This window comes from Bacillus rossius, chromosome 1, assembly GCF_032445375.1.
Source record: "Bacillus rossius redtenbacheri isolate Brsri chromosome 1, Brsri_v3, whole genome shotgun sequence".
Lineage (NCBI taxonomy): Eukaryota > Metazoa > Arthropoda > Insecta > Phasmatodea > Bacillidae > Bacillus > Bacillus rossius.
Genome location: NC_086330.1, coordinates 373,512,746 through 373,536,269, shown reverse-complemented (window position 1 = coordinate 373,536,269; position 23,524 = coordinate 373,512,746). Strand labels below are relative to the sequence as shown.

At 39.1% G+C, this 23,524-nt stretch overlaps 1 protein-coding gene across 2 annotated transcripts; it reads right to left on the bottom strand.

The window, feature by feature from the left end:
• Positions 1 to 324: 324 nt before the first annotated feature.
• On the bottom strand, positions 325 to 22,933 carry LOC134528495 (D-beta-hydroxybutyrate dehydrogenase, mitochondrial-like). Of its 2 annotated transcripts, none has more exons than XM_063362159.1 (8): positions 22,821 to 22,933; positions 9,967 to 10,170; positions 9,627 to 9,710; positions 8,927 to 9,089; positions 7,001 to 7,153; positions 2,076 to 2,243; positions 1,177 to 1,319; positions 325 to 543 (listed from the first exon to the last, which is right to left on the bottom strand). In XM_063362159.1, exons 2-8 carry the CDS (start codon positions 10,156 to 10,158, stop codon positions 388 to 390), a joined length of 1,059 nt encoding a protein of 352 aa, XP_063218229.1. In that variant the 5' UTR covers positions 10,159 to 10,170; positions 22,821 to 22,933; the 3' UTR covers positions 325 to 387. The 2 variants fall into 2 exon arrangements, with proteins under 2 accessions (XP_063218229.1, XP_063218228.1); XM_063362158.1 differs by lacking the exon at positions 22,821 to 22,933 and adding an exon at positions 20,330 to 20,570.
• Between the last annotated feature and the right edge of the window lie 591 nt (positions 22,934 to 23,524).

The following is a 23,524-nucleotide window of genomic DNA, read 5'->3' as shown; positions in this document are numbered from 1 at the left end:
CTCCCAGCCAAGTGTCGCAACCCCTGGATCAAATGGTCAGACAGACTGACACTGCTTTTCAGTAAAACCACCAACCATTCAGTGGTTTAGCAGTCAGTGGGGGTAAAGTCAGCTCTGTGAATACCTGACAAAGTAATGTTAACATAAAAACTTGTTTAGATTTAGTTTATACTGTTTTAATTCTCAATTTAAAAAAAGTAATAATAGAGAAATATATAATAATATCTATATTAATAAACTTGTCTTTACTATCAGAGACACTTTTCAGAAATAACTGTAATTAAAAGAGTATAGGATCATAGAAATAAATTTGCTTATTAATAATATATTGTAGAAAATTTAATCTTTAGTAAAATACAAGCTATTAGGTATTTACACCGGATGGTACTAAATATAGAGTGCTTCGTGTATCCACTCAGGGAGGTGAGTGCTTATCCAAGTGCGGATCTTGAAGTACGGCTCCATTGGCTGGTACCTGGGGTGAGGGTACCGGTGGATGAGAGCGAGTGTCATGGCGTCCAGCACTGAAGTCATGTCACTTTTCTGCGAACACAAAACAACGGATGATAAATTCGACTCTGCGATGAGTTGACAATGGGCCGATCAACTCTGAGGCTAGTTGAAGTTCCAAAGTCACCTCTGCGTGGGGATGACTAGCTAATTCGACGAGAGTAGTCAGGTCTTCTTATATACACAGAATAATGACGTAGAGACAATTTAACTGACACAGGAACAAGCCACAGTGTTTGAGAAGTCAGATCACTCTCTTCACGCCTGGATCAAACCCGGATTTCCCCCAAGGAGGAAATTTTGCGGAGATTGCTGGTGTACCTGTGGTTTTTCTCGGGATACCTTCCGGTTTCTCCCAGCAATTAATTCCTTAAAACTTATATGATCATAACCTCACACCCCAGTGTCAATGAGTGATTATCAGTCTAGTTCCTGCGAGTGTTTTGCTGGTACTCTATCTGAAAAATAATTAATTCTGAAGGAATACTTAAACTATAAACCATCGAATAATTTATTCTATTCTTAATAAACATTCTATCTTTATTTTGGTTTGATAAATGATTTAATAATCTTTAAAATCTTTCAAATATCATATGTAATAATAATAATATTAATTTATTATTCTAGTAAGTGAAATAATAGGTAATACCAGATATAAGTACATACACTTTTTCCAGCGTAAGCTATCATGTTTTCGATTATTCCATCGAAGAACTCCTTGGTGTATACTTGCTGTACATCTGGAGGAATATTTTTCCACAGTGCTTCCGCGTCGCGTCGAATGGACTCAGGCGTGAAAATTCCTGTAGCTATAAACAAATGTGTGAAAAAATTAAAATAGAGTTAAGTTATTTGATCATATACTAGGCTAGCTTGAATTTAAAGAAAAGTCATTTCAATTATAACAATACATTATAAAAGTTATTTTGATTAAATTATTTCCTTCAGCACTATTTACATGTTTATGCTGAGATGCTGTGGTATACTCCCAGACACAAAATGGGCATTTGACCTTAGCAAGGACAATACTTAACTCCACGTTAGAAGACTCTTGTGTGATAACTTCGGGCAAAGATAGAAAAATTTGATTTTTTCATAGCTAAACAATAGGTTCGACAAAAACTTAATCATTTGATTGTTCATGTTCTTTAAAATAATTTCAAAACTTCGCATACTCTACAGCCACACTGAATAATTTATTATAATGCGCCTGGAATATTATATTTATTGTAAGAAGCACTGGTCAGCAATGGTTTACAGGTACTACGGCCATATGAAGTTATCTATTGATGAAATAGGTTGTCAGTCGCCAGTAGCAGGGAAGCCTACAACTCACGTAGTTTCGGTTCCCTGCAAGAAATTCCGAAGATTTCCGAAGTTTTGCGTTTTGGTATTAACGCCACTTCAGCCGCTAAATCAGAAGTTTCAAGCATGTTGTGACTGACCTAACCTAACATAACCTTTAAATTTTTTTATTTTCAATTTTTGAGAGAAATCCGAAGTTGCACGAACGTGGTAGAGAACTGAAACTACCTAAGTTGTAGGCTACCGGCCAGTAGCATTACCACTGCCAAAGTTGCCTGGCTCGATGATGGCCACCGTGACTCCAAAGCGCCTCATTTCGAACCTGAGGCAGTCGGAAAGCGCTTCCACGCCGTACTTGCTGATGCCGTAGGTCGACCGGTTGGGCGAGCTCTGCCTCGCCAGGGCACTCGCTATGTTCACCACGCGACCTGGAACATCGTGCGGTGATCACACTTGGACGGTGACACATTCAAGCAAACATTTCCATGCTTTACATTTCATTCTAGTCACGCTAAAGACGAGTGGTTATAAATGTCGCCATTGCAATACTTTTTTTTTTTTTTTACGTTTATGTGGTTAACGGCTTTCGCCCACAACCAGAACTAAATCATTCGAATCTTTATCATATCGTAGCAATCAAATCTCTCAATGTAAATTAACACCCATGCCTTACCCGGGACTCGAACCCAGGACCCCTCGCACCGTGAGCCGGTGTGCATCCAACTACACTACGGAGGTCGGCTCGCAATTGCAATATGTGTGAATATTGAAATTTTCCTGACAGAGAAAGTATTTTAATAAACAGCCTACAGGCGTAGGTAGACTTCGAAGTAACTATTTGCTATGGAAATATTTAAGAAACATCTATAAACTTCTGGAATATTTGAAGAACTTAATGTACATAACATATTTATTGTCTCCAATATTACAAAATGATTTATTAAATATTTGCTCATTTTCAATGCAGCTAAAATATTGCAATTAGTTTTAACTTAATGTATTTAGCATTGAATAGCTTAGAATGGCCTTCATAATATATGCCAAATAAGATAATTATTTGATTTTTTGACCTTCAAACATTATTTTTCATCAATTGCACTAAAAAAATGTGGTCGAATAAAATTTTTATTTGCTTCAAGGTTTAAGATAATATTAACATGGTTTAAAATAAATTTGAACTTAATTGACACCAAAATTATTTTTGATTTGTTTTAAATTTCAACCCCTGTCTTTATGGTACTACATAATACGTTTTATCAAAACTTGTTTCAGCCAAAGTTTTAAATGAAGATTGTGATTTATACAATAAATAATAAAGGATTTGATAAAATATATATTAAAAAGATTATTTTTTATTTTAAAACCTTCATATTTCCACCCCTTGCAGTAATGATTAGTTAGATACATAATTTTAGACAATGTTTAGAAAGTTAAACAAAAATAAGAATGGTGTACATGGTAGGGAAGTTTTAGTTATTTTCCTATTCCCACCCCAGGATTTTTCAACCCCTTGCAACAATGATTTGTATTATAAAAATATATTTCAGAAAAAAAGTTTTAGATAAAAAATTATAAGATTTACAAACAATTTGAACGGATAAGACGTGTTATTACTAGGGGAGTTAAACATTTTTTCGTCTTCTAAACTTTGTTTCACACCCTCTACATAAAAAAATCACAATTCGCCAATATGGATGGTATTATAAATATTGTTCAGACAAAAGTTTTTAGATAATATTTATAAGGTTTACAACCAATTTGAACGCATTTCATATTAAGGAAGTTATGGATTTCCTTGTCTTTCAACCCCTGTTATTTTCCAACCCTTACAGTAATGGTTGGTCATATAAAAAATAATTTCGGACAAAGATTGTAGATAATATTTGTAGGTGTGCTGTTACTGGTTTCAGAATGCACAGAACTTAAAGATTTATTTTAATGATATTATTATTTATAAAACTTATTATATTGATTGTTATTATTATTATGAAATTTTATTATTTAATTTGTATATTGTTCACTCACAAAAGTTATTTAAAATATAATCTTATTAATTAGGTATATCTACGAGAGCTATGCTCTATGTAGTGGGGAAGACATATATGGACCGGCAATTAGATATACCCCTCTAAGGACCAATTGAACAAAACGTATAAACTGTGTTATTATACGTGTCATATACGAAGGATGTGGCATTGTTGGAAATTCTGTTTTTAAATTTAATTCAGTTTTGTGTTTGCAACTTTGTTAATAGGCCTACCTTTTGTTTACAAGATGTGATTTTGTAAATTTCGTTAACGGCATTCCGCCCCGGCCAATCAGAGGCCATGTTTCAAGTAGAAGGCGTCTGGAACGTTTCTATTTGAGAAAGAGTGATGTAAGAATTTGGGTCCCAGTGAGATGCAAGGGCGCGGAGCCTGTCAAAAATTCAAAAGAAAAAAAGATATTAGCTATTTCAGACCATCCGCAACAATGGATGAGTTTTTTTCGTCGTGTTGTTAAAAGTTTACTAGTTTGTTAGGGCATAATCTGACGAATATGTACCCAGGAGTGATTAGTTTATGTAAGTAAAAACCCTCCATACCATGTGAAACAGCGCCATACTAAAGTTGTTATAGCGAAGTACTAATTGAAAGAACATTGAGTTTAAATTATACTATCAACATTTTAAAAGACTTTAAATAACCAAAAACAGTAAATGTTATTGTAATTGTAAGCAATCTAATTTATCAATTTTAACCTAGAGGTGAAACGAGAGAGATAGTTTTGTGTTCTACCGATCGTAAAAACTGAGCTAAAGCCTAGGTACACGAACTCTACAACGAACTGAAATTGTTATTTGAATAATTGATTTTGTGGAGTGCTAACTCGTTGATCACGCAAAAGTGCAACATAATATTACGTATTTTTGAATGGACCTAAATGAACTGTTGTATCGTAATCATGTGTGCGACGTAAATATCCAGATGATTAACGAACATGATAGTCATTCCTCAACCCAGTTCAGTAATTTATTGATAATAAATTTTATTTAAATATGTTTATTTATTAATTTTTGTAATTAATAAAGTTTCAACGTATGTTAATATTCCTGACCAATTTCCCGAGTTATGAATGAACCTGTCATATTAACCTATGCTTTGTGTTCTGTCTAAAGCTCATTTGTGTTAAGTGAGTTAGGCCCTTGTGTAGCAATAGGCGCCGATGTAATAAATTGCCACGCATGTAATTAAATATTACACATAATTACCAGGACCTGAATAATATCTGTGTTGTTTGACCTACATTTATACATTATTTCAAATTATATATATATATATATACTAGATAATGCCCGGCATGCGTTGCAATGCCTCAATCAATTTTTTTTGTAATTTTTTAAACGTATACTAAGCATCTCTCTTTATCTCTCTAATTCTCTATCTCTCTATGTATATCTCTATAACTCTCTCTATCTTTCTATTTATATCTCTATCTCTATATATCTTTCTACATATATATATATATATATATATATATATATATATATATATATATATATATATACACTAGATAATGCCCGGCATGCGTTGCAATGCCTCAATCAATTTTTTTTTGTAATTTTTTAAACGTATACTAAGCATCTCTCTTTATCTCTCTAATTCTCTATCTCTCTATGTATATCTCTATAACTCTCTCTATCTTTCTATTTATATCTATATCTCTATATATATTTCTACATATATATCTCTATATATCTTTCTAGCGGACCCGACAGACATTGTCCTGCCCAAATGTACATATGGCGGTAAGTATTTCTACGCTGGACATTTTGTATCTTCTCATTATACATACCCCTCCTCTTGGGCACGCCACTGCCGTTACCAAAAACCTTTCCCATGTTTACGCAGAAGGTAACAACAATGCAAAAGCCCGTTGCCATGGAGGCTAATTATCAACAATGCTTCGTTTTTTTGCTTTTAAAGCGTGTTTTTTTAGTTTTTTCTTAACTCAGAATCGAGATAAAATATCCAATTGTGAATCTAAACCATCCTCGAATCCCCGTGAACTCACACAAAAAATTTCATCAAAATCGGTCCAGCCGTCTAGGAGGAGTTCAGTGACATACACACGCACACAAGAAATATATATATATATATATATATATATATATATATATATATATATATATCGGCAGAAAGTAATAGTAACCAACAGTCAAACCTATCTAGCATAATAATAGTAGAAAGTAGCTGAGTGGGGAAGAGCACAGCACATAGGTTTTACAATTTAAAAAAAATGTATTTTATAATGTACAAGGTATCAAATCTACCCCTTTAGCAATGGTTCGTCCTGTCAAAAAATGTTTAAGAAAAAAAAAAGGTAAAACTTATAAGTTTTACAAACAAAATTAGAACGAATTCGATGGTGTGCATACGAACCGAGTTATGTTTTTTTTTGTACTCCCATCCTTGTTTTTATCACCCGTTGGAGTTATGGTTTGACGTATTAAAAATGTTTTTAGACAAACGGATGAGATATTCATCATACAATTGGAGTTAAGCGATTTTACCGTTATTTTAACCGGTGTATCCAAGAAATAATATATACTTAGTTATAGATTGTTTGGGAACAATCACAGTCTCACGGGAACCGAAGCTGCGTTTCTATTGGTGATTTGGGAGCAATAGCAGGTTTCATTCGCAGTTGGGTGAAAGCGGCCATGCCATTGGTGGTAAAGGAGCAATCACAGTTTCCATATCGACTAAGTGCTAGTCTTGCGATCGCTCGATATCTATCAAAGTTGTGATTTTATTTGCTCTGCTATTGGTTGTTCGGGAACAATCACAGTTTCTAGGGATCTAAAGTTGCCTTGCTGTTGGTAGCGTCAGAGCAGTCACAGTTTACTGAATGCTGCTCTGTCATTGGTGGTATGGGCGCAATCTGGCCGTGGTGTTGTTCCAGGCGAATTCTAAACTGATACTAAAGTACTTGATACTTAAATAGTGTACTCGTTAGCAGTACCTGATACAGGTGTGTATCAGTTACAAAGTATCAGGTTGTTACTTTGCGACCCACCTCTAGTTCACACATGTATTCACTCGTTACCGAGGTTAGAAGTTACACATCACTGGCGAGTGCTGGAAGACGAAGAACGCGCACGTTTTTAAAGTTTTAGTTTACTTAAACATTCTTGCAGTCTTACCTTTAGACTTCCTTAGTAGAGGTAAAAATGCTTGAATCATTCGAATCATGCCCCACATGTTGACATCCATAACCTTTTTGTATGTGGATATTGGCACCCACTCTACATATCCGAATGTGGCAAGTCCTGCATTGTTGAGGATTCCCCATAAACCTGGCAGTGAAAAATAATATGTAGGTGTTACTTAAAATTGAGATGAGAAGATAACATTTATATTAATTTGGTTTCATTGTACATGATAAAGGGCTTAATATCAGCAACTATACATACATACCTAACCTAAGTTCCACCTCCAAATAGATTCGTAATAAAATAGCGAACATTAAATTTGTTTGTATAACTTCTAATGATGTACAGGTCTCGATTGCAAGTAGGTTAAAAATATGCAAGATATGTATGTGTTAAACATGTGCAAAAAGTCAAATTTCCTCTTTCACACGTTCAATCATTTCATAGTTAGGGGGAAAAGGTCACGAAAATTACCACCACTTACTTGAAGGGAAAAACATGGTTCATGGTGAGAAGTATACTTAGAATATCAATTTTATTGTGTGCTACGATCTTAATACAGCACATTTACTCTAAATTTATTTGCATGATATTTAAACTTAAGTATTCCAAACAATTTAAGACTACATGTGTTTAACTTGGAAACTTTTTGAACTAAAATAATTAAGCTATCCATAAAAGTGTTTATAATTTCATTGGTCAATAATAATTTAAAACTGAGACCATGTTTGAACAGAGGAGTAACTGTGAAAGCCATGACTATTACAGTTAATTAACTATAATTCAGTTACAATTCCGTCATGCCATATTCTGCAAGTCTGCTATCAAATGCCAAGAAAGCTTCTGATTTTGTTTGTGAGGTGCTCTCGGATTTGCAAAAGTTGAACATCTGAAGGAGCTAGCTTTGGTGCTCTGCACCCATGTGGTGAGAAACCGTAAGGCCCACTGGCCATTAACTGCATAACATAACTCACAGACCATAACAAGTTCACATAATCTTTATCACCGACACATGGCATTACATACATGCCATGCTAGTCACAACTCCAAGGGTGGCATGGGGCACGCACAGAGCAGCGCATGTATGAGATTAGTGTACGAATAAATACAGTCTTATCAGGATAAGTATATTTTCTTTTACAATAATTTGCATAGCCTCTTGGTAGGAGGGGGAGGACTTAAACACTTGTGAATCTCTGTTGGGTCACAACGCCTGTTGCCTACCAGCTATGTATCAATGTCACACCCGTGAACTAGCACGCAGGCATGTCAAGAAACGCTCTTTGATGCCGTGACAAGCATCAAAGTCATCAACATAAAACGTTAGTAATCCTTTGGGTGTCAGAGCATAATGCAATCTTTCACACGTATTCTGACTCCCAAAGAGAAATTCTGACCCATTTGTAATGTAAAGTTTTATATGGATCACTTTGTACTAGAGACATATTAAAAATCAAAATAAGTACCTACGCTATTCGACTACTGGAAGAATTAAGTTCAAAAATATAAAATATTATAATCTGTTTTTCGCCTGGGAAAATGTTTTTCCAACAAATCACAAAACAAGCAGTGAACCTTAGGACTTTTGACTTGCCATTCGGGCATTCTACCTGCTCACTGAACCAAACATTCAAGCTCCTACATTATAATTTTTAAGCCTGTTTCATGTAACTTTTCTCTAATTTTTACTGTTATTAAACAAAGTAACAGTTGAACCAATTTCCCAATTCTCTCTTGCACATTTTTTTTTTTTTAATGAACACTGTCAACCAAATTAACATTGTTGACAGGACAATAGTGCATAATTATACATAGACCATTATACTTTTGAGATAGTCAAATTCTGTGGCAAGTTACACGGCAAAGAGTGAAGTTCAGTAGGATAATCAAAATACAAGAAAATCTCTAGCTCAGCACCTCTCAGTGGAAGGTGTTCCGTGACATAGTCTCTGGCTCGCTTAACTTGCTCGTCAGAGGTGACGTCCAGCTGTATGACGTGGATGTTGCTTCTGCCAGTATTTTTCAGCTGTTTGGCTCCTTGCCCTTCGGCGAATAAACACCCGGCGAAAACCACAAATCCCTGAAACAAGCAATGGTGAAGACAAGTATCTGTGTTTATATATAAAAAAACTTAAGTTTAATCACTTTATGTCATGCTATTAAGGTTGGATTGAGCCCTAAATTGGTTCATTATTTTTGCATTTTATTTGTCTGACTTGATCAATCATCGCTTCACATCACTAGCATTAAATTTTATTTTGCTGTTATAAAAAATTGGAGCCCTCCTTGCATTTCTTCTAGTCTCTTCCGATTGCAGTGTTTAGTTCGATTTGCCTAAATTCAAAATGCATCACTATTTCAATACTCCCCGCCACCTGTGAGGGCCCAAACATATACATGTGTACATACAAACACACGCTTATATATGAGTTGATTATGGTTTGAGGGTCTATGAACAATGAAACTAGGAAAGCCAGGATGTTTTCTAGAAGTCGATCGCTTTATCTTGACGACTATAATATGCAGTAGGTCTCCCAAATCTACCTAAAACTAAAAAGTAACATAGAATAAGAAGCTAAGTCTAAGACAGTGTCTGGGGTTAGTAGCGCTGGCTTACCATGTCTGCAAGTCTCAGGGCCATGGCATGCCCAAATCCGGAGTCACATCCTGTCACGAATACCGCTCTGTCCTTGGTGGAAATCTGTCAGTAATAAATAAATAATAATTAAAAGAATACATAGATATGAGACAAATTGGTGAACATTTCAAAATGTGGTATGAATTAAAATGCTTGTTTCAGATTTAAGAATGTTAGGCATAAGAAAATGTAATTTGATGACAAATGGCGAGTGTAATGCTTTCCATAATAAAACCTTCCATCGTTCTATGAGACTGGAATCTCCGCTGAGCCAGTCCAAGGAGAGCAGTAATGGAAGCGGGTGTCGGGGAGACGGTACCTTGACGGTGTCGAGCAGCAATATGGCGGCCGCGCCAGCCACCGCGCCCACGAGGAAGGCGGCGCAGGTTCCGAAGTCGCCCGCCAGGGGCACCCTGAGCGCCTGGCCCAGCCAGTTCAGCGCCGCAGACACGACGCCTGCCTGCAGTCCCCACACCGCCGCGCGGTACAGCGAGTCCGCTGTGTTCTCCATGGCCTCTCGGTCCTGCGCAGAGACCGGCAGTGTCCCGTAGCTCGTCACAGGACATGAAGGGATGGGGGATTTTTTTTTTTCTGAAGTGAAGCTTTTTTGGCGTGATAACGTCTTATAAATCGATGAACGCCGGCTGCACGCACGAAAAAGCATGACTCATTGTTACGTTCCGCCTGAGCCGAGCGTGCAAGAACCGGCCAACCACCGTGCGAGAAAATCTTCTACAATATCAAACAGGTTAAGGCGGGCTTTTAAACTACCTGTTCGTGATTATATTTAAACAAATTATTTAAACTAAATTTGCAAAAACTGTAAATAATATTTGAAAATTAAAAAAGTATGCAATTTTTCATCAATGTAATATTATGACGTTATCACGTAAAATTATCGTCCGTAAACCGACTTTACAGACAACCCCCTTTTTATTTTTTACAGCTTTTAGGGTAAGTCGAAGCGATGATGTATTGTAACGCCCCTCGTGCCTCAAAGTTGAATTATTTTAAATTAATTAAAAAGAGCCTTGGAAACTTGCTGGGTAAGAAAAATAAGAAAATTAAGTAATTGACCAGAGGTGGCACGAGGTGGAGAACAAGATAATTTGGATCTCCCTGACACAAGCAACTTGGGAGGAGTATGGATCTTTTAAGGGAAGAAGGTATATCTTAATAAATTAACACTACACAAGTAGCTTGGTCTATAGGTTCCCTGGTTTATTATTAAGGAATTTTGTGTTCGTATTATTCAAACCTGACAATAAAAATCTTAGTAAATAACAAAGTTAAAGGGGGCGCCCCAGGAGTAATTAAAACAGTACATGTTACACCTTAGCAAAAATTATTACATAATTAAAATTTAAAAATTGCACCAAATTTTAATGTCCCAACAATTACATCGCTGATTAGTTTTGTTGATTCTACATATTCTTGAGGAAAGCACTGTTCGCTGGTAGGCTATTCATTTGATTTATGTAGTTCGTAGCTAGAAAGTGGGGGGGGGGGATGTTGATTTCACATTACCACCCGGGTCTTCAAAAAATAACGTCGGGTCGCGGAAACCTCTCTTCTAACGTGACCCGCAGTGGAGGTGCAGGACCACGAGCTGGCAGCGATTTCTCTCTCCAGCACTTCGACCCTGTCTGAAACCCAAATCAAATCCAAAACGAATTAGACTTGCTTCCAGACAGTCCTATACCGTCGGCGCAAAAGGCCAACAAACGGGAATGGGGGGGGGGGGGGGGGAAAGGAAAAAAAATTACTCACCAACCAGGGTGTAGAGTTCGGAGCTCACTAGGTGTCTCGCGCCGACATCAGGATGCCGCGGACCGAGAAATCAGGATGCGCGGACGAAACCGGAATTTTTAGAATTAAATAAGAATAAATAAAAATTTAACTACGCATGACTTTTCTAAAAACTACCTCTGCCTGGCTACTGTACAAACGGGATCACATCCCTTAAGCAAACTGACTACATTCTCGTGCACGCGAAAATCACCGTTCCCGCAAAAAGCCTCTTAGCGCAGAGGACGTAGGTGAGACGAGGTCAGTAGCCGAGGTCAGAGGGCTGAGTGCCCCGCAATCGGCCAAAACCCCTAATTAAATCGGGCGGTAAGGCCCCGGGTCAAAGGAGGGGGTAGGTTCGGTTCTAAGCCGAAAATTTCCGAAGGAGTCCGAGGCGGTCGTGGCAACAACACGACATGCGCGCTCTCTACCGGACCGAAACGAAAACAAAGAACAATCGACTTCTCCGGGCCGCGAGAGGAAAGCATAGTGCCTTATGGCACCGCGACGCTGCCTTCTAGCGGCGTAAGGGGGAACTACTTGAGGTGGTGAGCAGACTTGCCACCAGGTGTCATGAGGGTAAGCTCTGCACGCTGGCGACCAGGCCCGCGGTTACTTTTTTTTGCCGCTAGATGTCAGGGATGTGTCTGTCGGACCCGGGAGAAGGTTTTTGCATCAGGTCATCGTCCCGTCCGGTCACTGCTCTTAGCTTAATTTCTCAGAACTAAAGTGAGGAGGAGAGAGAGGAAGGGGGGGGGGGCAGAAATAGCCACTAAGGTGGGAACGCAGCTCCACTGGAGACTGCTTCGTGACGAGACATGCTTTTCTCAGCAGGCCTCTACAAGGTAGCAGCTTGCAGCCCAGGAGCTGCTCAAAGCAGTTTTGGTCATGCAGGGAATTAAAATTACAAACTCGGGGCGTGACTGCAGGCGAGAGAAATTTCAACCGGGCTGACCATGTCCACATTAGACAGCAAAATATCAGATTGGCCCCCTGGGAAGGGGCTTCGGTCCACTGGCACCAAGTTTAAATCGGTGGCGTACACCGGCCTAACAAAAAGTAAATCACCCCCATTAACCACCAGACAAATTAAAAAAATGGAAACCCCAAAAAAAATTTAAAATTATAGAATAAATTAAAAAAGTGACGAAATGCCTAATTTCCGGCACAGTATTAGAGCATAATGAATAGTGCAATGAAAAATGTTTAAATCTAGAGTGTTATGGAAGGTGTTACTCACAGGAAGATAATGGTGTTAAGGTAGGTTTATGAATGAAAATTAATAATACAAAATACAGAATTAGAACATATGTGTATGTTTTCTTGCAGGGAATTGGTAGAGGGGGAGGCAATAGTCATGAACCTTAGATAATTGTTGTGGACCGACTAAATACACGTCTATCCTCATGCTCCAATTTTTCCCCACAAAATTAGTATGTATTATTGAAAATCACATTTTAAAAATTTAGCTTAACAAATTTTTTGGTCATAAAGAAGACTACTTTGGTATTTGTAGTGCTCACAGCCAAATCTAAAATACTGTTACGATTTACCGCGGGTTCGTAAAGGATAGCCCAATTAATAGATTTTACTACACACACAGTTTTATTTATTGCCACTATTTACATTACTAGCAAATCATCTAAAAATGTCAATTAATTAATTGTACTTAAAAATGTTGCTTCCCCAGTCACTCGGTTCTTACACACCGCACACCTCGCTGGGCCGCACCTCTGGCTCAACTCTCACCGCAGCACCCCTCGTGGTCCTCCGTCACCGCACTCCGCCGCAAGCGGACCACGAGTCCAAGTGCCCAACCCCCGCATGGTAGACTCTTTTCTACTCTGTCCAACACTTCATCCAGACCATCCTCTGTCTCCTGTAAATTCCTACACGTAATGCATGCCAATTTGCATCCCGCATGAATGTGCCCAGGATTGTCCCTGTGTCTATGCAGGTTTTACCTGGGCCCAACCTATCTCTAGTTATAGTCTAGATTTAAGAGTGAGGGGAGTTAGTCATGGCGCCAATCGTTGCCATGGCTGGCCAATCCCCTCCTAACACATGATGCATGCGACCCTCTCCCTGCATGTCTAATCCCAGCATGACTAGGCGTATAGGCTTCGGCCTGAGACGCACCTAGGTCCCTCCCTAACCCGGACCCCTCCAAAATACACTTAGTTTTAGTTAGGTTAGGAAAAAAAAATCGCACTCCGCCGCCGCCGACGCAGTTGCCATCGCCGAGGATCCGCTCGGAACTTCGCTCGGGACTCCGCCGCGCCCGCGACACTATCGCCCGGAACTGAACTCTTCGTCCTGGAACCTTCGTCCAGGGACTTCGCCGCTCTGTCGCCCGGAAAATTCGCCGCGGGAAAACTCCCGACTCCACTGAACTCCTGCCCTGGAACCTTCGTCCAAGGACTTCGCCACTCATGTCCCGGAAACTCCGCCGTGGGAAAACTCCCCGGCTCAACTCTCTCTCTCCTCCGAGGCCTGCGTCCTCGTCTTATATATCAGAGACGCTATTTCTAGAATGCACGAACGCGGCTGGGGCCTGTCACGTCATTCCGCGCCGACCCGACGGCAGAAATCTCTCGAAACACGTGTCGGCGGCTGCCAGGTGACGCGCGGGACTCCGCAGCTGTGAGGTGTCAGGTGTCTATCAGCGCTGCGTGGGGAGCGTTGGTCTCGAGGGAGGGGAAGCAGTGCTCCTTGTAATCTACTGCGTGTCTCATGTTGCAGCGGCCACATGTGGTGTCAGCCAGCTGTGCACCTGCACGTGTCGCAGCCTTGCTCACGTTCGTAACAATACAATAATAATAAGAATTATCTAATTATAATAACAATACATTGCCACAAGAAATATGGGAACACATTTTTTTTTTTAACGAAATAAGTTATTACAGTACTTAGAATATGGTAATTGTTTTACTTTTTTCTCTCCATAAAATACTTCTTGCTACAAATCTTCGGATTGAAGTATACTAGTAAATGTCAAAACTATGCAATTGGAAAACATTTATTGTTGTAGCATTGAAGTTTATTTTTGCCTTTTTTTTTTTTGAGAAGCAAATAACAGTAGGTAATAATAGTTCGTTCCGACACAGGGGGTGAGGGGTCGGGATTCAGGGATTCGTGGCGGCCATCTTGGATTACATCACTTCCGGTGGCCATCTTGGATTATGTCACTTCAGGCGGCCATTTTGGATTACGCCACTTCCGGCGGCGATCTTGGATTCCGCCATTTTCTTTTCTAGAAATTTCTGCCATTTTGTTTTCTAGAACATTCCACCGAATTATGATGTTACATCCACCATCTTGAAAATACTCAAAAATTAACTTAGAAAATCGGAAAAAAATTAGTAAAAATTTGCTCTTTTCCTTCGATGAAATCATCATCCTACCCACTCCTACCCATGCATTATAGTCTGCTGGAAGCAGCCATCTTGTTTAGTGGAGACCGCCATCTTGATTTCATCTGATGGATGTCGTCATCGGGTGTAGGTTTCTAAAGTATGTTTAGTGTATGCAAGGTCGAGTTTATATTTCCTACCAGTGTTATGACCCTAATAGACCAAACAATTCACAAATTAAGTTAAAATAAATCACAAAATCCACAAAATCCACAGTCATTCTGTTTAAGACCACCATTTTTTGTTAAAGACATAGTCATTTATGATGTTTAATTGTATAGTCTGAGATATATGTTATCATATATCAAAAGAATAGTCTCATCGTTGCGGATGCGATGGTTATAGTAATAAAAATTTAAAAAAATTAGTTTATTTTATTTACTCTATCCTACACCGTTCAGGACAAGAAATTTTTCAGAGTCCTCACATGCAAGTTATATTTTTATTGACGTATCTTCTAAGCAGTAACATGTTTGCGTATTTGTGTTTAAAAAGCTGCATGCAAGCAGTTATTCTTTAATGTTTGCGTATAATTACATTGTATTTTTCAAACCAAGTCCATGTTTGCATACATAGGTTTAAAAAGATGCATGTTTGCATATATATTTTCATTTTCACCTTTTTTAAAATTATTACCTTGAGGAATGCAGGTTTTATGTTAAAATAATAAACAGTATGCAGGGTAAAATTATATTTATTAAATTAAACTCGGATGCTACAAAAATCAAAATTCTCAAGAAAAGAAAAATACATACACATCAAACAAAACTATGCAACAAAAACTGAAACCATATAGCAAAAATGTAAACTTTACAGCATAAAACGGAAACTATACAACAAAAACGAAAACTATACTACAAAAAACGGAAACTATACAACAAAAATGGAAACTATAAAACAAAAAACGAAAACTATGCAACAAAAACGGAAACTATACAACAAAAATGTAAACTATACAACAAAATGTAAACTATACAGCAAAAAATGGAAACTATAAAATGAAAATGGAAACTATACAACAAATGGAAACAACAATAACCAAACTGCCAAACTATTTACATCCAAACTATTTACAGAAAAAAAATATTCGTGGGGGATCGTGCGGATGCCGTCTTCGCAGATTAACAACCTTTTTGTTGACGGGGGAGAAGCAAGGGTGGTTGGAAGGGTAGCAGCTGGTGTCAAATTCAGACATGAACTTAGGGTCAGATCTGAGATCAGAGATCATGGTAGAAGTCCTGTGTCTGGATCTCGTGGACGAAACTGTCTGTATCCATGTATGCCAGATGAATATTGTCATGGTATCTTGGTTTCATGGTATTGTAGTGGAAGTCGTACATGAGAGTCTTTAAAAGATCTAGTACGGCCAGTCCGGCACAGATTGGCTCGCGCTGAAGCAGTACGAGGGGGAGGGGGGGGGGGGGGCCTCGGCGCACGGAGCGACTGGCATTGTTCCGGCGCGGGCAGCTTTTTCCGCGGCCTGTGTCGCTGACAAGGCCAATGCGATAGCCGACATTTTTGAAAAACAATTTTCTCCAAAATAAAAACGTTAATGACCCTCAATTTACTAGGATTACAACATTAGCAATTAATAATCTTTTGCAACTAGGTACCCAAGCCAGAAATAGTAACTATTAAAGAACTTTTTGAAGTTATCCATTCGCGACCAAAAAATAAAGCAGGTGGACCCGATGGAATGAATTTTGATACATTAAAAAAACTACCGTTCAAGGCCATTCAATACTTTCTTAAAATGCCAAATGCAATTTTGCTTTTGAAATTCTACCCATCAGCATGGAAAATTGCTAAAGTAATAACCATTCCTGAACCAGGAAATAATACGGCAATGCCACAGATTAGGAGACAGATTAGCCTTTTGAACAGTATGAGCAAAATTTTTGAAAATAGTTTTACTGAAACAACTTAACGAACATGCAAATAAACACAAAGTTATCCCAGATAACCAATTTGGTTTTAAAAGTGGACACTCTACCTCTCATCCCCTAGTTAAGTTCATTGAAGATGCCACTGACGGTTTTAATTCACGAGCGAAATATACAGTAACGACTTTGCTAGATGCGGAAAAAGCTTTGGATAAAGTTTGGATACCTGGCTTAATCCAAAAACTCGCTACATTCAACTTCCCGGACACTTACGTTCATCTGGTGGCCCAATATTTACAGAATAGAAATTTTTTTGTCGCGATAGAGGGGGCCAAGTCGACCATTCGATATATCACAGCTGGAGTGCCACAGGGCTCCCCCCCCCCCCCCCCTCTCCCCCTTCTTTTATAACATTTTTACAGCTGATATCCCGCGAGAACATACCCATGTTCAGCTGTACGCAGACGACACTGCAATCATCTACCCATCCTCAAATTTAAAGTTCGCACTAACCAAAGTTCAGAGGCAGCTTACCTCACTTGAACAATGGTATACTCGCTGGCGCATTAAAATTAATGGAGCCAAGGCCACTACAATAATTTTGACTAAAAAGCGTACTATTCCTGATCGCGAACTCAAAATTTTTAACCAAGCCATACCATTTGCCAAATCAGCGAGGTACTTAGGACTAACTCTTGATTCGAAGCTCACCTGGAAACTTCACACCGCTCAGGTGGCAAGGACCGCACAGGGCACCTTGCGAAGCCTATACCCAATGTTTAAGGCCCCACAATTTCCCAGAAAGAAAAAACTACAATTATATTTACAAATAGTGCACCCTCAAATATTGTATGCTTGTGAGATCTGAGGCTATGCAGCTAACTACAATATAAAAAGGCTTCAAATAACCCAGAATAAATTCCTCAGAGTTATTGCTGATTGTGACTGTTATTGCTGATTGTGACTGGTACACCAGCAACCTCAAAATACACCAGCTACTCAAAGTAGAACATGTCTCAGACTATAATATAATGGCAAAACAGGTCTTTTTATGGCCAGCTCCCTACACATGCTAATGTTCTCATGAACTCTATCCCGGACTACGACCCAGCTGCTCAGCGACAATTAAAAAAACCACGAGTTTCCTAAGCCAGGGGCAACAAGGCTCCTTCACATCCCATGTACCCGAAGCGATACAGCGAGACTAAAAGTCGCGTCTTCTGGCCCAGCGGGGCTCTAATGAATGCGTCAACCGTAGCTCACACTGCGTAGATGCTAAAGCTAGGAGTTTTCAATGACAGATGGTGGCAATTCCTCTAACTGACCGACAGCCTTTTGCGGGCGACAGGTCGACCTGAAGCTCTGTCACCACTCTGGAGTAGAGTCTGACGCCTTAGTTCGCGACCGACCGCACACAAAATCACACATGGCCCAAATTGCATCACTGTGCCAACACCCAAAACCACTCACACCCAAATTCCTTGGAATTCCCACCCCAATTCTTCTCCCACCTCCTCCACTAGTCCTTGCTAGTTGTTTTCCCCGGTCATAATTAATTTCAATGAAACTATTTTATTTTGCTAATTCAAAATGGTGCGAAGCACGCAGGTGTAGGTTTTTTGGCTCCCGGGAGTTCCACTGCCTGTGCTGTTAGGGCCGACTCCTTATGCTTGAAGGGCATGGCCGCCTGGCAGGCCTCACCTTCAGTGCCGGTTCTGTTTCGGAAAGGCATTGTGACGGGGTCGCAATCTTGTATTGACTTCCCACATAGCGAGTTATGGGAACATAATAGCTCCTGGTATCGCTGTCACACGTTTCCGGCCGAGAATATGAAGAAACGGCGGATCTCCGACTTTGTGATTGAATCATCAAAGCTAACTCTCTCATTAAGATTGAGGATTTCCAACTCCACACTTTCTTACTTTATATCCTAGGGTACGTAAAAAAGACTGATTAGTAGTTGTTAACCCTATGACCTTCTTTCGCAAACTAACAATTTTTTTTTAGTTATGTACTTGCTTTTATATATTCTGTTAAAATTAATTCCCATCTTTCTTCAAGTGCAGTCTCAAAGTAATTTCTTCTCCTCTAAAATTAACTAGCTCCCCGTTTTGATCTACAAGTTGAACTGTTATTTCACTAACTGATTTTACTATCACGGGAATATAGATTGCTGTTTTTGGTATTTCAATCAGGTGATAACCTGGAGGAACATTTATTCCGAACTCATGTATTGTTGTAGTCGGTTTACTATTTAAAAATGAAGATCCTACCAAATTACAATTTACACGAACTACATTTATTGGTAAAATATGTATCGACTTAACAGATTCGTGAACTTTCCCCGACTCACATACTCTATGCTCAAAACCTAACAATGATCCTATGCTACTGTCACCTTTAAAATCGATATCGCAACTGCTAACTAAAATACTTTTCATGGTATTTATATACCCTGTAAGAATTATTGTTTCATTCGGTTGTAAAATATTCTTTAAATAATCCTCGATATGAGTTATTTCGTAACATCCAATCGGTATTTTTATCACTTTGAATTTTTTTTTTTTCGTTAGGCTGTTTGTAACTAAAAACATTATTAGTTTCGTCAATATTAGCTATACAATTGAAAGTTTGCAAATCTGTAAGTGCATCAGACCAATTTCCTTTTAACTGTATTGGTGGAAAAAAATACGGAAGTTAATTCGCTGCTCGCACCTGACAATATTGTAGTAATACTCATTTTTACAACTTACTGCTAAAAATTGTATGTTGTAGTTTATATACATTTTTACATGAAATTTTGTCTAGAATATATTCTTTTTGTACTTTACAAGTGCTACCGATATTTAGGAAATAAATCAGCAGCTACTGGTGTTTGTGTCTTTGGTGCGGAATGTGCGTCCAAACTGCGAGGACAGAGCGTCTTTATGATATAAGGGGTTTAACCCCTCCCCGACACATTTTCCATCATAAACTGACCTACTGGATCGGAAACACTCCATATCAAAAATGAATACATTTAAAAAAATTTCGAAATTTAGGGTCAGTGACTCTTCCCCTTCTTTGAGGGGGAGAATGTCGAACCCCAGGCACATTTTCCTGGATAACCCGACCTCGGAAACACTCTAAATCGAAAAATATAATATATATATATATTTAAATTTTCGAAATGTAAGGGCCTTACATCCCCTCGTCCCCCCCCCCCCCCAACCCAATCCTTTTCCCCGGTCATTTTTACACCATAACCCGACAGTTTGGATCGGAAACAGGCTACTCCAAATCTAAAAAGCATTGATTTTTAAAATTTTCGAAATTTAGGGTCTTTAATCTCCCCTCTCTCTCTCTCTCTCTCTCTCTCTCTCTCTCTCTCTCTCTCTCTCTCTCCCCACACACATACACACACAAAATTCCCCAAAGAGGTTGTGGTCTTCGAAGCGTCAAGCTCGTGTTGTGAAGGTCAAAGGGTTTGAACCCTGCATTACGAAATGGCTCAAGAGTATCGGTCATCGAGTCGGAGTGGTCTTAAGCCTCTCTTTCTTGCAATGTTTGAAGTCCAAAGGCCTTGTGGCCCAGTGAGTAGCTGTGCGATGTGGCATACCTTCTCTCACTCGGTTTGCAACCCGCCAGATGACGCCCCTGTGACGTCAATGAAGAGCTCGCAGCAGTTGTGTCGCAGCAGCGATACACTTTCCTGTTCCAACGAGCAGTAAATGTGGGGTACAGACGAGTTATCACTTCGAATACAAAAAAAAATTAATTTATCTCGATACAAAGTTCATCATGTACATCCAATCTAATTTCACTCGCGATACCGCGCACTTGTATGCTTACTGCTAGCAGATGTACAATCTAGAATAGAGAAGGCTTTGTGTTACGAGACAAGGTAGGCGTGGTGACCTTCTGAACCCAACTCTAGGCGGACTGACAAGCAGCAGATAGCGTGTTGCGAGTGTTATCTCACACGTTACCTTAAGTCTTTTCAAGCGGCAAGTTTCCGATTCGAACCATCGTGTACACGTACTTCGTGTGTGCTCAGGTTTCAATCCGCCAAAAATAGAAGTTCTGTTTTCTGTGGTCCGAAATGAGGTCGCGAAAACAACTGTCTTACGATTTAGGCTACATTTAATTTCGTGTAAACGCTCTTGATGAAGAGTAGCTTAGTCTATAATTTCTACCACTTCAGGTCTTTCAACTTTCCAGAACTAAAACACGAGCAATTAGACGTCTTATTACTCATTGTGAGTACAAAATGAGTGTGCGCAATTGTTGATATATTTTTTTCAACATTTTCATCAATCTTTATCTGAAGTGGGTTTATAAAATTAAAAAAAAAAAAAAAAAAAAAGAATTTGTATATGTTTCAAAACATTTTTCATAGAACAACGTTAGCACTATCCATGCAGCACGAAACAACACGACTTTTCTGTTTACTGTCATTAATTATTACGTCTCAGCTGTGGGTCAGCGGTCTCTAGAGTGCGTCTCGACGCAACCCCTCACCTGGACAAAAAGCACACTGGACTCCTAGCAGTTCCACTTGCAGTCTCTGGTGGATCATTATGTAGCGTGTGTTTGATGCCTCGTGGTGTAGCCTCGTGTCAACAGCGGGGCGCCCCAACCTAACACTGTTTCCGTCCACAAACACGGGCAGATGATAACCCCAGACACGCCGCCGGACAGTTGAGACTACTTCCAGGGATTCGAACTCACACTCCCGAAGATTATATATTTGATTTCCACCATGCTGTCAACCAGGGGCGTAGCCAGGGGGGTCTTTTAGGGGTTCAACTCCCCCCCCCCCCCCCCCTTAGCACCAAATCTTTAATTAATTTCTTATTCATCACTCAAACAAATTTCATATTAAAATTAATAAAAATGTTACCATTATAATATTTAAATTTAAGTACCGAAAACTGCTAAAATAGCACTATTTTACACCTTAAAATCCAAAATTTCCCGGAGGAGAACCCCCGGACCCCACGCTTTAATGCGGGGGGGGGGGGGGGCGGCATGCTTCTTAACACCCCCCATACACAAATCATGCTACGCCACTGCTGTCAACGATTTACAGTGATATATTCACAACACACCTGGGGCGGGTGCTATCCATATAAATTTAAATTACCTGGATGACCGAGCTTTACTCGGTATTTTTTTTTGTTGGTAAATTGTGTATTTTTTAGAAATTATATTTAAATACGAATTACATACTGATGAAATGATGAAATATGAATAATATTTTTTTCAGCGGCCACACGTTGTGCCGCACGCTCTCGTGAAGCATCTAAATCATAAGCCCTTTCTGCTCGTGTAATGTTAGTTAAGTTTTGCAAGCATCTTAACTTCAGCAGCACGTGTGGGACGAGCGGAAACCTGATTATTTTCATGAAGGTTTCCTTGAAGTGAGTCTTCACTTTCTAAAAATGAATCTGAAATAGGTGGGGGCCTATTAGGGATTGAAGAAAGACCAGAGCCTGGCTAGGACTGCGGATTACGTGATTGGAGCAGTTGGGTAAGCAAGGTAAAAGGTTTCAGGTACACAGACATTTTTATTCAAACAATTAAATCAAAACAATAAATTACTGATGTTGTTAAGTCGATATGTACAATTTTAGGCAAAGTTTAAATACAATAATCAAAGAACAATGATATAGGAAAAAACGGGCTTCAATGGTAAGCCGGCTACACCGTGTAACGATCCCATTAAACAACGCAGATGACGTGAAGTAAGAGCAGTGTCTAGTATTACAATTCAAACATTTTACATTTTTCAAACTACTGCAAAGTGCAGTTAAAAGCGTTACGATGACAAAGCTACTGCAAGGCGCAGTTACATTTAAAGATTTACATAATTAAATAAAAGATCAAAACAGATGCGACGACGACTCAGGGGAAGAAAATCACCAAAAAAAAAAAAAAAAAAAAACTAAGTTTCCAAGTTAAATTACGTTAAGTCACGTTAAAACATTAATCCAAACTTATAATTTTCCAGGTGGCGGCCGAAAGGGAATTTAGACAAACAAATTACAAATATATGACTACATTAAGGCAAGGGCCACCGCCTCACACATAACTCAATTCCAACTTACATGTTTTCCCTGAGGTCGCACACACACGTAGGTCTAAGTTGACCTAAACGACTACATGCTCGTAGACTACAACCGCTGACAACCGAGCCTGGCAAAAATCAAGGAAGAAAGAGACCTCCTGACCAACAAACACAGCTTTTATAACATCGCGCCGCAGCGCGCGCATGCGCCAATCAACGAGAGGAGGGGTGAACGAGTAGACATAGAAACACTAGGGAGGGGGAGAAAGGAGGGAGAAGGAGCAGGGGAGCGGAGTGCCGGAAGCCGATGCGGCGCGCACAGTTCAAATCGCTACAAATACTAGCTAGATCGATTTATCGCCCCCGAAACCCCCTGCATACTAAATTTCATGAAAATCGTTGGAGACGTTTCCGAGATTCAGATCATATACATACAAGAATTGCTCGTTTAAAGATATAAGATGAAATCAATCATATATCATTAACTCCTTCTCTTTTTACTTCAAATATAACTTAAATGCTATAAGTCTTAAGTAGTTAATAGGGGTAATAAACAGCGTTTCGTCCGAATGCATCCTATTAGTGTTTTAAGTATATATTTAATTTAATGTCTGTGTCTGCTTTTGCATCTGGCCAGCGGTGTATTTGACGATCTGCACCATTATCAACCCTGCAGCCAGACAAGGGTTTATGTTTAGGTTAATTTTTTATTTAAATATTTCTGTCAGCATTTTTTTTAAATCC

Coding starts and splice junctions, on each gene's coding strand:
- LOC134528495 (XM_063362159.1), bottom strand. CDS start 10,158: ATGGAGAACACAGCGGACTCGCTGTACCGCGCGGCGGTGTGGGGACTG. Junction 7,154..8,926: donor GGAACACCTTCCACTGAGAG/GTGCTGAGCTAG, acceptor TTTCACTGCCAG/GTTTATGGGGAATCCTCAAC. Junction 2,244..7,000: donor TCTACTAAGGAAGTCTAAAG/GTAAGACTGCAA, acceptor ACGATGTTCCAG/GTCGCGTGGTGAACATAGCG.